Source organism: Gavialis gangeticus, unplaced genomic scaffold (assembly GCF_001723915.1).
Source record: "Gavialis gangeticus isolate Ggan-Ray unplaced genomic scaffold, GavGan_comp1, whole genome shotgun sequence".
Taxonomy (NCBI): Eukaryota; Metazoa; Chordata; order Crocodylia; family Gavialidae; genus Gavialis; species Gavialis gangeticus.
In genome coordinates this window covers 52,828,043-52,841,966 of record NW_017729022.1, presented here as the reverse complement: position 1 = coordinate 52,841,966, position 13,924 = coordinate 52,828,043, and the positions used below count along the sequence as shown (strand labels likewise).

The window sequence follows — 13,924 nt, the reverse complement described above, 5'->3', positions numbered from 1 at the left end:
AGGTAATGAGACCCTCTGAAACAGTTTCCTTCCTGTTTTTCCTTAGATCCAGTAGACTAATAGTTTGATGCTGGCCTATATCTTTCTTTCATTCTCTCCCTTCCAACCTCATTTGCTTTCTTTGTTTTCCCTCTTTTCTTGTGCTCTTTTCCCTTTCCTTCCTACTTGCAGGCTTCATTTCTTCTGTAGCCCTTAGTAGTCTAAGTTGAATATACCTCAGCATGTGTGGCAATAACTCATTAAGCAGAAGAGTACTGGAAAGACACACAGACCAAAACATCTAGCAGATCTTTCTGGCAGCTTGTCCATCTTAAGAAGGAAAGAAATACATTTCTGGGGGGAAGCAGGGGTGGGGAGGGGGAATGAAAAGATAAAATTTTCATTCACCTTTATACCTTCTTGGTGATACTGGGAAAAGAAAGATACATTTTCCATGAAGTAGAAAAGCAGGGAAGAGTGAGCTCATCTCTATGAAGTATTCATATTGTAGGCTGTGGCAACCAGCCAGTCCCACAGAGCACAAAGCAGTGACCTCACAGAGGCCTGGGGCTGGTCAGCAATTCTGCTTGATCCAGGAGATGTAGCAGTGACCTCACAGAGGCTTATGCATCAGCCAGACAGGAGGATCTCTGTATTTTAGCGGGTTTTAATGTAATGGAGGCAATCAAGCCCATTTATCCTGAATTTGTTAAATGTAATAAAGAGCTCATTAACCAAGTCTGGCATGAAATTAGAGTGACCAGTCATTTCTACAATGGCCTTCGAAGAGTTGCTTTCATGTGTAACAGTAGATACTTTGCTCCAGTGGAGAGTCTTTGAAATAAAGGAGTGAATGGAAAGGATAACTTAGTGCAGTGGGGGCCAAATTTTTGAGGAGGTATGACACAAATTAGCCCTGTCCCCTCCACGCAAGACATTCAGATCCCTTTTCCCTGCCCAGCCTGCTCCTCGTTTCCTGCTTTTTGCCCTCTGCTTCCTGACTGCTCTTTCTGCTCCCTGTCCTATCCACCACTGTGTTGCTTGTCCCCTCCCCAAATTGCTGTGTGCCAAACATACAGGTTGCCACTTGTAGTACTTAAGCCACAGGTTGGCCATCCCTGACCTAGTTTGTTATGCTTTAAGTAGGCAGAGACTGGGTTTTAACAGAACAGTCTGTGGCAGTCTTTTACATTCACTTGGAGACACAAGTCATAGAGCTACTTGAAGCTGTAGTCACTTGTTTAACTAACGATTTTAAATAAGGAGAAACAGCCAGCATCCACATTTCTCCCTTCTACACACTTTGTGTATGCTGGCTGTTTCCAAGTTGCCTGGTGGATTACGTGTCATGCAGAAGTATGTGCCACTGCAACACCCTTCTGTGCACTTTCTTAAGTAGGCCACATCCAAGTTGCCTGCTGGTTTCCCTTAATAAAAAAATTAGAAACATTTTAGAACTGCCGCTTAAACATGAAATTTCAGAGTAGGAAATCAGCCACAAACTGGACCATGTTAAGTATGGTTTAAACAGAGACTACAGATTCTTATCCCATTACCTGGATTAGCTATGGTGACCTCTACATTCCTTTGAGTTCTTTCAGCATTTCCCCTCCCCTTCGCTTTCCCACCTATTGTATTCTAATCACTCTGCTTTATTATGACATCCTTTTACAGCATCTGCATTATTTGACGCCAGCAGTCTTTCCTGCTCAGAGCAGGGAGGCTGGACCGGATGATCTCACAAGATCCCTTCCAGCCCTAAACTTCTGTGAATCTGTGATGCAGTCAAAAGAGCAGTCAACCCCAGCTCTTTTGTGCTCTATGTAGCTTATGTCACAGGCAATCCCTCATAGTCAAGGGTAATAATCTTCCACCACTGCCTTATCTGTGGCCCGAAGATGCCTGACAAGACCAGTTCAGGATTGCAACTGGGGCACACGTTTCCATGTGGGCCGGGAAGCTCTGGGTTCTTGATTTGGTCTGCGGCATGCTGTTTTTGCTGCTCCCACTTTTCCCACTGTTGTTGTGAGGTCTCAAAGTACCGAGATCCTCATGACTGACTCTTCCTCCGTTTGGGGCCATCCTGGGTGACAGTCCCCCTGGAGCGGATGCTGCATTTTTTCAAGTGGGCCTTGAGGACGTCTTTGGACTGCTTTGTCCGCCCTTCTCTTGAGTGTAGGCCTTTACTGAGCTGTCATATCTTATGCCAGGGGTGGGCATAATGCAGCCCATCGGCCGGATGCAGCCTACCAGGCTATTCTTTCCGGCCCGCGGGGTCGCTAAAACAATTAGAAAATTAATATTTATCAGCCCCTGGCTACCTATCATGCAGCCCTCAATGGCTTGCCAAAACTTAGTAAGCAGCCCTCCACCCAAAATAACTACCCGCCCCTGTCTGAAGCAGTCAAATCGGAAACACCCCTTTCCCTTAGCAGAGCCCAGGCCCAGGTGAGGAGCACCGGGGTTTGGCCCCAGGCAGAGGCTTTGAGCTGGGACAATACTCGGCTGTGCCAAGGTCGGGTCAACATGGGCCCAGAAGCGACTGACACCAGCACAGGAGCTCAGGCTGCACAGACCCAGAAACCCTGCTCAGGCCAAAACCTGACTCCGCCCCCGGGGTCGCCCCCGCCAATCCGCTCCCTCCCCACCCACCACGTGACTCTCTCCACCCAATGGGTGCCCGGCCTCGTTTTTTGCACTCCCGCCGTCACCATGGAGACCCCCTGTAGGGGGTGCTCTTCTACCCCCCCAGGCTCGCAGCCGGGGCGCAGCGCGCCCGAGGCCGGTTTCCGGCGGGGCCCGGAAGAGGTTCCGGGTCGGGGCGGAAGTGGCGCGCGGCTGCGACTCATGTGAAATGGCGGCGGGGCTGTGCGTGCCGGGAGGCCCGCGGCGGTAGGAAGGACCTGCCGCCCGCCCGCCCGCCGAGGGTGAGAGCCGCGGGGGGCACGGGCAGGTGTTGCCGAGCTGCATCCCCTTCCCCCCGCGCGCGGCCCCCGGCGGAGCCGACTCGTGCCGCACCGGGCGCTCGGCGGCCCGTTGGGTTCCGGCTTCTCCATTGAATGGAGCGGCTCCTGCCTCAGCTGGGACGTGAGCGCGGGGCAGCGGCTGGCGGACCCTTGCGCGTCCCGGGGTGGGCGGGGAAGGCAGTGGGCCCGGCAGCCAGGGGGCAGCGTCTCTGCTCGGGCTTGCGGCGGCTCAGGGGAGCGGCTGAATTGGTCCCGTGTAGGGCCCAGCCTAGCAGGCCAGGCCGCGCTCTCCCTTCCGCTGGCTCCCCACGCATCCAGGTGCCGCTGCTTCCCCGCTGCCAGATTTTGGTGCCTGTGGGAAGCCCCGTCGGCCGGGTGACATGACACCGGGCTCTGCAGGCTGAAGGTTGACCCTCCTCCCCTTCTTCATAGGAGGGTTTTGACCCAATTTCTGAGGCGTTATGTTCAGCTTGGTGCTAATCTCCATTGGCATGTTTGTGTATTTGGATGAGGCAGGAGCTTGGAATGTTTCATTAAAATATGGTCTTTGATGTTGGGCAGGAATTCCTGTGTCAGAGGGGCTTCTGGTTTTTGTGAAAACGAGGAGGAAAGTGGAGACACGGGGACCCCTAGTCATCAGTTCAGGAGGGAGGTGGTCCCTCACTGAGAAAATGTCTCCATGGATGTCTCGAGGTTAAAGAACAGATCAATGGCATCAATTAATACTTTCTAGTGTAATGTTTCCTGTCTGCCAGGCTAGCCGAATTTAAGCTTGAAACCCTGAACAAACAGCGAGCCTCAGAGAAGGGAGAAAATGTTAGTGGGAGAGTAGAGTACATGGGGTGCACAGAAACTGAGGGGTGGTGAGGAAATGAGCCTCTTACCTGACTGTGCGGTGACCTAGTCTGGAGGAAAAGGGAATGGGGGTGTATGCAGAACCCCTAGCATGGGTGTTGCGCAAAAAGCCTCAGGGGTGTTAGACTGGGGCAAAGGAAGTGCGCAAGAGCCCCTGGTGCGAAAGGGGAGCACCTGGAGTGAAATGGAATTACATAGGAAACAGTTAGGTAGTAATGGAAAAAAAGCAAGGAGCGGTGCACTGGTCAGTGCAGTGCGCTTGGCAGAAGCAGCAGTGTGCAAAACTCACCTGTAAATACAAACAGTATACTTAAAGTGTGGGTTGTGGGAGTTGCTTGTTGATAAAATGGTGTAGTTATCTTGCTTTGTATATGTGCTAGAGGGAATGGGTGCAAGCATATTCCCATGACACATCCTTCAGATCACATCACAGCTGCTCTGTAGTAACTGCCCATGTGTGTGCCCTTACTGGGTGCAAAATGACTTCCCACTAAAAATGTGTGGGTAAGCAGAAGCTACTTTGTATTTATTGTGTGGTAAGATCATACATGTGGGCAGTTATCACAAAATGGTGCATTATAAGTTCACGCTTCTTACTTCACAGTATTCATTTGTGCATCCGTACCTGGGGTTTGCATGCAGTTGCATTCTGCGCATTCATGAGAGCTGGGGTTTAAAGACATGATGGTTACTGACAGCAGCTATTAGTTTGGTGAAGGAGAAAGGAAGAATAGGAGCATGCTCATCATTACTGACAGATAGAATTTGATGATGTCGCTTTGTTTTCAGGTTACTCATCCATTTTTGAGGTGGCAGTGAAAAGAGAAAAAACGGATCAAAATGGGGCGGAGATCTACATCCTCCACCAAGAGTGGGAAGTTCATGAACCCCACAGACCAGGCCCGTGAGTATCTAGAAAAATGCTTGATGTAGCATTCTGACTTTATCTCTGACAGATGGGAATGAAAAATAACTGAAGGATCAAGTCAGATTCCAGATTGAGTTCCTTTTTGCCTGTTCAGCACACAGATTGTTTCCATCTCCAGAGTATTTGTTGTCTTGTTAGAACTAAATTTAAACAGTTGTTCTAATTAAACACCTGCTTCCATTTTTGAGTGAGTGACTGACTGAATGTCTCTGCTTTTGGTGGTGTGGGGACTGCTGTTGTCTATCTTTCAAAATGTGTCTGAATTTTTTTTTTTTTTTTTTACTAAGCGTATTTTTCTAGGACTGAGAAAAGAGGAGTGGATAGAACTGGTTTTCAAATTAGCAAGCTGTTGAAAAACAGAACTGAAGTACTTGCAAAAGAAAAATGTTATGCTGGCTGGGTTTGATTGGCTTTTTTTAAAGTTGTCTGTTTTCTTTCTTTCTGCAGGAAAGGAGGCCCGGAAGAGGGAGCTAAAGAAGGTAAGCCATTGTGTCAGCAACAGTATCACTGTCCTGTTTGTTTCATGTTTCCAAGAGCAGTGGACTTTAGGAAATGAGCAGACTGACTTCAGGCTTCTCAAAAGCCTTTCTATGTTGTGAAGATGCTGTCTTACTTAAAGGGATACTGCTAACCGAAGTCACGTTTTTGTCTGAAGTTTTTTTAACCCTAACCTCCCCCCTCCCCCCCAGTCTGCTTTGTGCTTTTGGTGGCACTTTTCTGTTATTGGGGTTACTATGTCCCATTTGCTCAGTTTTCCCTTTGGTAAGGTAACAGGGAAGAAGAAAACCTTAATAAATGTGGGAGTAATTATGTTGAGATGGCAAAACTGGAGGAGGAGGTGTCTTGAAAGTATACAAGATACTCCTCAAGTTATATTAGTGTCAGAAGTTGGTTAAAAGTCCTTCTAGGTATGTTATGTGATTAGTACTTTAAGGTGCTTGGAAATCTCTCTCTCTCTCTCTCTCTCTCTCTCGGTTGTACAGAGTTTCTTCCATATTTAGAAGTCATAGGATTCTAAATTTTAGACGAAAGTTTATGATACCATAGGTTGCATTTATTTACCATAGGTTGCATTCGTTTCCCAATTAACATAGAGTGTTAATTGGGAAATGAACACTCATTTCCCAGTTAACTCTTTCTATCTCTTTATTCTCTGTTATAGAACAAAAAACAGAGGATGATGGTACGAGCAGCTGTATTAAAGATGAAGGATCCTAAGCAGATCATCCGGGACATGGAAAAATTGGATGAGATGGGTGAGTGTGTAGCATCTGAGAGACTTGTTTAGGGTGAGAGGAGATCAGGAAACATCAGACAGAATGATAGTCCCCTGCATTAATCCCCTAAATTTTTTTGTTTATATGAGCTTTTCTTTTTAAAAGCAATGGGGAGGGGGGGAGAGTTCTGTGGATGGGAAAGCTGTTCTTTTTGCATGTTTTGTGACCTTTTTTATGGTTGTTGGAGAAGATGGATGGCTTAGGTATTTCAGTGAGAAGACAAACATGTAAGGGGAGTGTAGTTCATCTTGTCAGAGTCTGAGCATGTATAAAGGAGTGGATCTATATAAGGCCTGGAGACCTGGTGAAAAAATTATTCATCTTAAGGCCCTTGTCACTCTCTGTTTGGATGATGTTTCATTTGTGAATGTGCATGCAGTGTAATTCAGTTAACTAATCAGGGTTCCTATTACAAGTTCTCCTTTTTTTCCCTGGGCTTTTGTCCTGGATCAGAGTTTAACCCAGTACAGCAGCCACAACTTAATGAAAAGGTGCTAAAGGACAAACGTAAGAAATTACGTGAGACCTTTGAACGTATCTTGCGTCTCTATGAAAAGGAAAATCCTGACATATACAAAGAACTGCGCAAGCTAGAAGTGGAGTATGAACAGAAGAGATCACAGCTCAGCCAGTACTTTGATGCTGTCAAGGTAACATCACTCATGGTTATGGGTATATGACACGGATAGTTCTTTTGCTTTGTTCCTTGTTTACATGTGGCTGTTACAAAGGAGAAGTGTTTTGTGAAAGACTGTTTTTGATACTCAGCCCTTTCCACGCTAAGCATTTTAATTAGGCTACGTAGCTTATGCCTTGGCTGCCTCTGTGCTCCTGTGTGGTATTGGATTTAATTTATAGGATGACTTTGCTATAGCTTGAACAGCACACGCCCTGGTATCTAACTACTTTCTATTCCTTGGCTCATAAGATATTTTTCACACTATACCGTAGATTTTGTCTTAAAACTTTGTTAATCCATATGCTTAGGGTAATGAATTTGTATCTCAGCCTTTAGTTATCAATGTTTCTGATGGTCCCCTTCATGGAGTCCCTAAGCTTTGAGCTGATCATCTGTAAATGTGGGGGGGATGGAGGGGGGATTTAATAGCAGCCTGCAGTTACCTGAAGTGTGGTTCCAAAGAGGATGGCACTAGACTGTTCTCAGTGGTGGCAGATGACAGAACAAGGGGCAGTGGTGTTAAGTTACAGCAAGGGAAGTTTGTTATATCAGTGGTTCTCAACCTATTTGCCATAGTGGGCTACACTTGCTCTCAATGTGTTATGTGGGTTGCACCTACACGGCTTACTTCCTGTGTATCCATTTAAAAGTGTTTTAACAGGATGTCACATGGGACACAGCAGTGTGCTGATTGGACTGCATATGGGCCATGGGTTGAGAACCACTGGGTTAGATATTAGGAAAACCTTTCTCACCAGGATGGTAGTAAAGCACTGGGACAGGTTACCCAGAGAGATGGTGGAATCTTCATCCTTGGAGGTTTTGAAGACCTGGCTAGCTTTGGCTGGGAAGATCTAGTTGAGGATGGTCCTGCTTTGAGCAGGGGAGCGGACTGGATGCCTCCTGAGTTCCCTTCCAACCTAATTTCCTGTGAGTCTATGCAATGTTCCTTTGCAATGTACAAATTCCTATAGCTGCTGCTATTCCCACATACTTAGGAAAGGCATGAGCATTTTTGTCTGAAATAATATCTTTGCTTTGTGGGCTGAAAATCTTTAAGCTTGACCAGGGTTTGATTTGAATAGGGTAGGCTTTTCCATGGGCAGACTCTGTGTGGGACCTTGCCATTAGGGACCTTAGGGTGAGATTACACATTAGAGTTAGCAGGTGCTAATCCTAAAGAATGTTAGCCTGTGTTGAGGTTAACCAGTGCTAGTGATCAGTCATGGGATTAATACCTTTTCTAATGTGCACTACTCAGACCTGCTGCTAGAAGGCTGGTGAGCTGCAAGTCTACTCTGTAGCTGCCTTGGTCTCTGGCTCTCTAGCCAGAGTATAGGCTGCGGAGGAGGGGGGTGAGGGCCCTCCAATGTCACTTGGATCTCCTGCTCCACCCCCAAAGCAGCCTGCTACCCCCCTCCGTCCAACCCCCGGATTCTCCACTCCATGGATTGCTGCCCTGACATCCCAGTTGGCCCAAGATCAGTGGTGGTTAGTGGTGGGGAATCCCCCTCCCTGCCTGCTTCCAGGCTTCCTGCAGCCTGTGCCACCCCAGTGAACCTGTATCCACTGGGCCCTGCAGCTGGCAGTCAGCTCCTTGGCCCCCCTTCCCTCCAACCTCTCAGTTGCTAGGGGCCTAGCTCAGAGATAATTCTGGTCTAAGTGGTGTAACTTTTTGAGATGCCGAAAGAGCACTTAGCACTAGTTAACGAGCCTTAATGTGTGGTCATTCAAGTTTTTAATTGCTCTTAGTCTGATCTGATTTTAATGTGTAATCTCATCCTCAGTTTTTTTCATATCTCTGATCTTCAAAGATCTGTTCAAGGAACAGATGCAAGGAGTAATGTATCTTTGAAATACTCACCTTTGTTGATGGTTATCAACACCCTTCCTTTCACATTCTGAAGTGAGGAGGGTGCGTGATATTCTGTTACCTCTACCTCCTGCATGGTTAACCTGCCTGCTGTTTATAATTCTCCCAGAATGCCCAGCACGTTGAAGTGGAAAGTATTCCCTTGCCAGACATGCCTCATGCCCCCTCCAACATCCTCATACAAGACATCCCCTTACCTGGAGCCCAACCACCTTCTATCCTCAAGAAAACATCAGCCTATGGGTAAGAAGGAAATGTCCTGAAGGGATAACAAAATCTGTTGGGTGGAAAGAGGGTGAGTGGGAAGCAACAGCTAGAGGAAGAAATGATAATAGAAGTCCTGAGTAAATGGTGAATATAGAGTGCTGTCAGTGTTTCATCTCCACTACAAAACTTTCTTTCCATTTTTTCTGTTTTTAAAAGTCTGCTTTGTGCCTTAATTTCAGTTGCAATAAATGTCTGTCTCTAGTCTTTTGTAGGGCCGTGCAAAGCTTCGGATCATGATTCAGATTTGGAGGCAATTCAGAGGCTGAATCTACGAATCCGAATTGAATTGTGGGAAGATTTAGGCCAGGCTTGTCCAACATACGGCCTGTGGGCCGCCATGTGGCCCTCCAAGCTGTTTTCTGAGGCCTGAGGTGCTGCGATGGGAAATGAAAGTAAACACTGTACTTTCGTTTCGGGGGGAGGGATGTGATACCGCTTCCTGTGAGGTCTTTGAATGTGGCTTGCCGGCCCACTGGGTGATAAAAAGTTCACGATCTGGCCCCACATTCAAAAAGGTTGGACACCCCTGCTTTAGGCTTTCCGAATCGATTCAGAGATTCAGCCATAGGGTATAATGGGGAATCAATGAAATAGCTATAATTTTGTTGTCTTTTGGTTGATTCAGATGAAACTTGCAGGGATGGTAGTGTCTGCTGAGAGCATGACATGTGCCAAGTTTCAAGGTGATAGGTGCAGGGGTTTCTGGGAAACTACACCCCAAAATTCTGAAGGCAAAACTTATGTCGTGTGTGTGTGTGTGTTAAGACACAGTGGGGTGAAAACTACAGAGATGATAGCTCTTACTGAGGCCACAAAGCCTGCCAAGTTTCAAGGAGATAGGAGCAGGGGTTTGGGAGAAACTGCACCTCAAGCTGCAGACGAGCAAAACCCTTGACATGGGTGACACTGTGTGTGTTAAGGTGCAGCAGGCTGAAAGCTGCAGGCCTGCTAGCCCCTGCTGTGGCCACGAAGCCTGCCAGCTGTCAAGGAGTTAGGTGCAGGGGTTCTGTGTGCTGGGGCCCTGCACCTCTAGCTGCTGACAGTCAAAACTCATGCCATGGGTGCTTGTGCAACTGTGTCTGCCTGCGGGGGGAACTACTGCAGGCCTGCTTTATTCTTTTTGCCAGTTTCCTTGTATGTGCATAAAAGGTTGTCTTGAAGGTGCTTTATAAGGAAGAGAGCAGAGACTTTCATGTTTATCTCTGTCCTTTTTTATTTCAGACCTCCAGTCCGGTCCATTTCTGTACTTCCTCCTCTAGGACTTGGCGTTCCACGATTACCCCCAGGCAGGAAGCCTCCTGGGCCACCTCCAGGGCCACCCCCACCACAGGTCCTGCAGATGTATGGCCGGAAAGTGGGCTTTGCCTTGGACATGGCTCCTCGGAGACGAGAGGAGGAGATTTCTTATGGTTCTGACACAGGTAACAAGCTACTGCTTCTCCCAGTCTTCGTGTTAGCCCTTCACTAAAGATGCTTTTCAGGTTATTTTCTTCATCCTTTCTTTATTCCTCTTTGATAGTATTACAGGGGAGCTGTACAGTTTGGTTCATTATCGACATGGCATTTGTTTTAGAGGGAATATGTATGCTTACATTACCTGATCCTGGCTTTTACAGGGTCATAGAGAATTGACATACTGTACAAAAACCTGAAATTCTTATGCTGTTGAATTGGAAGTACTTTTCTGCTCTTGAAAGATTATGCACTGGTTCTCTTTTTGTTAATGCCGGTATGCTGCATTTGGTAATTTTATCAGTGCATTCAACATGAGCTTCACTTTTAACAGTTGATGATGATGCCAGTTACAACATTTGGATTTTTAGTTTCGCCATTGGTGCAGTTGAATTGGGGGTGTGTGTGGGGAATTCTCTTGTGGGTTTGACTGGGTTGCAGAATTGTAGGGATCCTGCATTTGATAACATCCCCCAGAAAAGCTTCTCAGCCGAAAACTTACAACCTCTTCCAGAAAAAAAATTCTACATGTAAATCCCATACATGCCATTGGTAAGAACAACGCTAAGGGGGGAACTGATTGTACCCTCCAGTTTTGGGCCATTCTGCAGGATCTTCAGGAATGTTTGTGAGCACTGTATAATTGAGTAGGTTTCACTGTTTTTAAAGATCTCTTCTCTTTACAGGCATAACAGTTGTCAGCAGGGGGCCAGAAAAGATAAAAATAGGGTGGATAACGAGGCAATTTCAAAAGAGAAGAAATTGATAAACAGAAATGAACTGGTGAATTTTAGGTGCTGGTTAGCTAGTAGTCAAAAATAGCCTGGTAGTTAGTTGGTAACCAGGCCAAAAGAAATGAGATTCCTGTCTTAGAATTGTTTTCATAGATTCATGGATGTAGGGTCAGAAGGGACCTTGTAGAGCCTCTAGTCTGATCCCCTGCAGGAGAGGGAACTGGGCTCAAATGACCCCAGCTAGGTAAATGCCAAGCCTCCTCTTAAAGACCCCCAAGGTAGGAGCCAGCACCACTTCCCTTGGAAGTTGCTTCCAGATCCTAGCCACCCTGACTGAAGTAGTGCCTCCTAATGTCTAGTCTAAACCTACTCTCTGACAACTTATGGCCGTTATTCCTTGTTACTCTGGGAGGCGCTCGGGGGAACAAGGTCTCTCCCAATCCCGGCGGTCCCCCTAGTAAGTTTATAGATGGCCACCAGGACCCCTCTTAGCCTTCTCTTGTGAAGGCTGAACAGGTTAAGGTCCCATAGTCTCTCCTCGTATGGTCTGCCCTGCTGTCCCTGGATCATGCGAGTGGCCCTCCTTTGGACTCTCTCAATGCCGTCCACATCCTTTCTGAAGCGTGGCACCCAGAACTGGATGCAGTACCCCAGCTGTGGCCTGACCAGTGTCGCATAGAGGGGGAGGATCACCTCCTTGGCCCTGCTTGTGATGCATCTGTGGATGCACGACAAGGTGTGGTTAGCCCTACTGACCGTGTCTTCTCATTGTCAGCCCATGTTCATCTTGAAGTCAATGACTCCAAGATCTCTTTCTGCTACTGTGCTTTCGATAAGGGAGTTCCCCAGCCTCTGGGTATGCTGCTGGTTCTTACTGCCCAAGTGCAGCACCCTGCATTTGTCAGTATTGAATCCCATCGTATTTTCATTTGCCCACCCCTGTAACCTGTCCAGGTCCCGCTGTAATCTGTCCTTCCCTTCTAGCATGCCCACCTCACCCCAAATCTTAGTGTTGTCTGCGAATTTAAACAGGGCGCTTTTCACCCCATTGTCCAATTCGCTAATAAAGAAATTGAACAGTGCAGGCCCAAAGACTGAGCCCTGGGCGACTCCACTGCCCACTTCCCTCCAGGTCTAATACAACCCGTCCACCACCACTCTCTGAGTATGATCCTTCAGCCAACTTGCAATCCGTCTCTGACTGTGTAGGCATCAATGCCACAGTTGCGTAGCTTTTTAATGAGAATGGGGTGGGAGACGGTGTCAAAGGCCTTCCTGAAGTCCAGAAAGACTACATCCACCACAACATCTGCGTCCAATGATTTTGTGACTTGATCATGGAAGGCAATCAGGTTGGTCTGACAGGATCTGCCCCTAATGAAACCATGCTGGTTGCCCTTGAGCATCATTCCTGCTGCTGGCCCATCACAGATGTGCTCCTTGATAATCTTTTCAAATAGCTTCCCCAGGATTGAAGTAAGACTTCCTGTCCCTCCTTCCTCGTACATCACAACTTCTGATAGTAAAGAGAAGTCACTTGTTTTTGAAGTTAGTATCTGATAGAATAATGTAACTTAATTGTCTCTTATGTTGCCGTAGACTCTGAAAGGATGTTTTATGGACAATGAATCCCTTCCTTGTTGGAATGGGGTTTGTCAGAAAATTGACTGAAATGAGCCTTCCACACTGGCATGGGGTTTTCTGGCTTCCTGATATTCTGCACTCTCTTCAGGCCAACGAGGACATGACGATGAAGTCTCCAGTACCAGTGAAGATGAAGGATACCCAGAAGACATGGATCAAGACAAGCATGACGAGAGCAGTGATGACAGTGATAGCGACAGGTCAGATGCAGATAGTGATGGTGATGAGTTCCTACATCGTGACAATGACAAGGAAAGGGACGGTGGAGAAGAAAAGAAAGGTGCGTAGTGAGAGGTTATAACTTGAAAAGTGACTAAAAATGACAATATCTGACTGAATAGTTCAGCTTGGTTAATGTGTACATATAGGCTTTTGAGTTTGGCTTTCTGCCAAAAAGTCTGTTTTTGGATAGCTTTAAGAACTATGCCATTCTAGTTTATATAATGACTGAATTATTACTATGGTTTTAACTGCGGAATATTTATTATTGTGATTAATGTATCAGGAGGAACCCAGCTATATTTTTAAGATCCAGGATGAATGAATATTCAGACTCTGTTGTGTCTTTTTTTTTTTTTAAAAGAATAACAGCATTTTAAAGCTAAAGCATTTGGTCAGAAACTTGTACCATGCAACTTTGAGTCTGAATCAAGGGCATAACCCCACTTTAATGACTTGAAAAGTCTCAGTGCACATAAACTTCAAATTAATCTGTAATACAGAAAGGCTTCTTAGAAAAGACACTTAGCTATTGATTCTAATAGTTTTGAGTGGAAGTAAAAAAAACAAACAAACCCCACAAACCTATTTGAAACTGGTAGCAAATTTTAGGTTAGTAGAAAGTCAAGAGGCTAATAATATTAAGATTTGTTTATTGTTTTGAAAACTATGGCTACTGACAGAAGTGAACAAACCCCCCACAAAAAACAGCGCTTTGCTGGAAGAGGAATTGTGTTAGTTTAACCTGGTGCTCCAACATCTGTGTAGATCTGGCACTTCAGCAGGGCTTTTTGGCATTTTTATGTAAAGTTGATTCATTTAGCTATTAGATAAATCCCAAAAAGCCCCACTGAAGTGCCCAGTCTATATGGATGTTGGGCGAGCCAGTTCAAACTAATGAAATGCCTCCTTTGAGCATGCGCTGCATTCAGTGTGGGGGTATGCCAAGCTTAAAGTGGTGTTTTTTCACATATGTAAGTAGTCTCTGTATTTAAGGTGCTACTCACATTGGAGTAAAACTCTTTATTTTCTCATGTGTGTTGAATCTGTC

The 13,924-nt window shown here is 46.3% G+C and overlaps 1 protein-coding gene across 1 annotated transcript in view; it reads left to right on the top strand.

The window, feature by feature from the left end:
* Nucleotides 1–2,791: 2,791 nt before the first annotated feature.
* WBP11 (WW domain binding protein 11) overlaps nt 2,792–13,924 on the top strand; it is a 17,596-nt gene continuing 6,463 nt past the window's right edge. The window contains exons 1-8 of the mRNA XM_019514950.1: nt 2,792–2,906; nt 4,590–4,704; nt 5,176–5,207; nt 5,891–5,984; nt 6,459–6,655; nt 8,667–8,800; nt 10,046–10,245; nt 12,743–12,934. Of these exons, the coding sequence (XP_019370495.1) occupies nt 4,641–4,704; nt 5,176–5,207; nt 5,891–5,984; nt 6,459–6,655; nt 8,667–8,800; nt 10,046–10,245; nt 12,743–12,934 (913 nt within the window). The 5' untranslated portion in view covers nt 2,792–2,906; nt 4,590–4,640. The remainder of the gene's footprint in view (nt 2,907–4,589; nt 4,705–5,175; nt 5,208–5,890; nt 5,985–6,458; nt 6,656–8,666; nt 8,801–10,045; nt 10,246–12,742; nt 12,935–13,924) is intronic.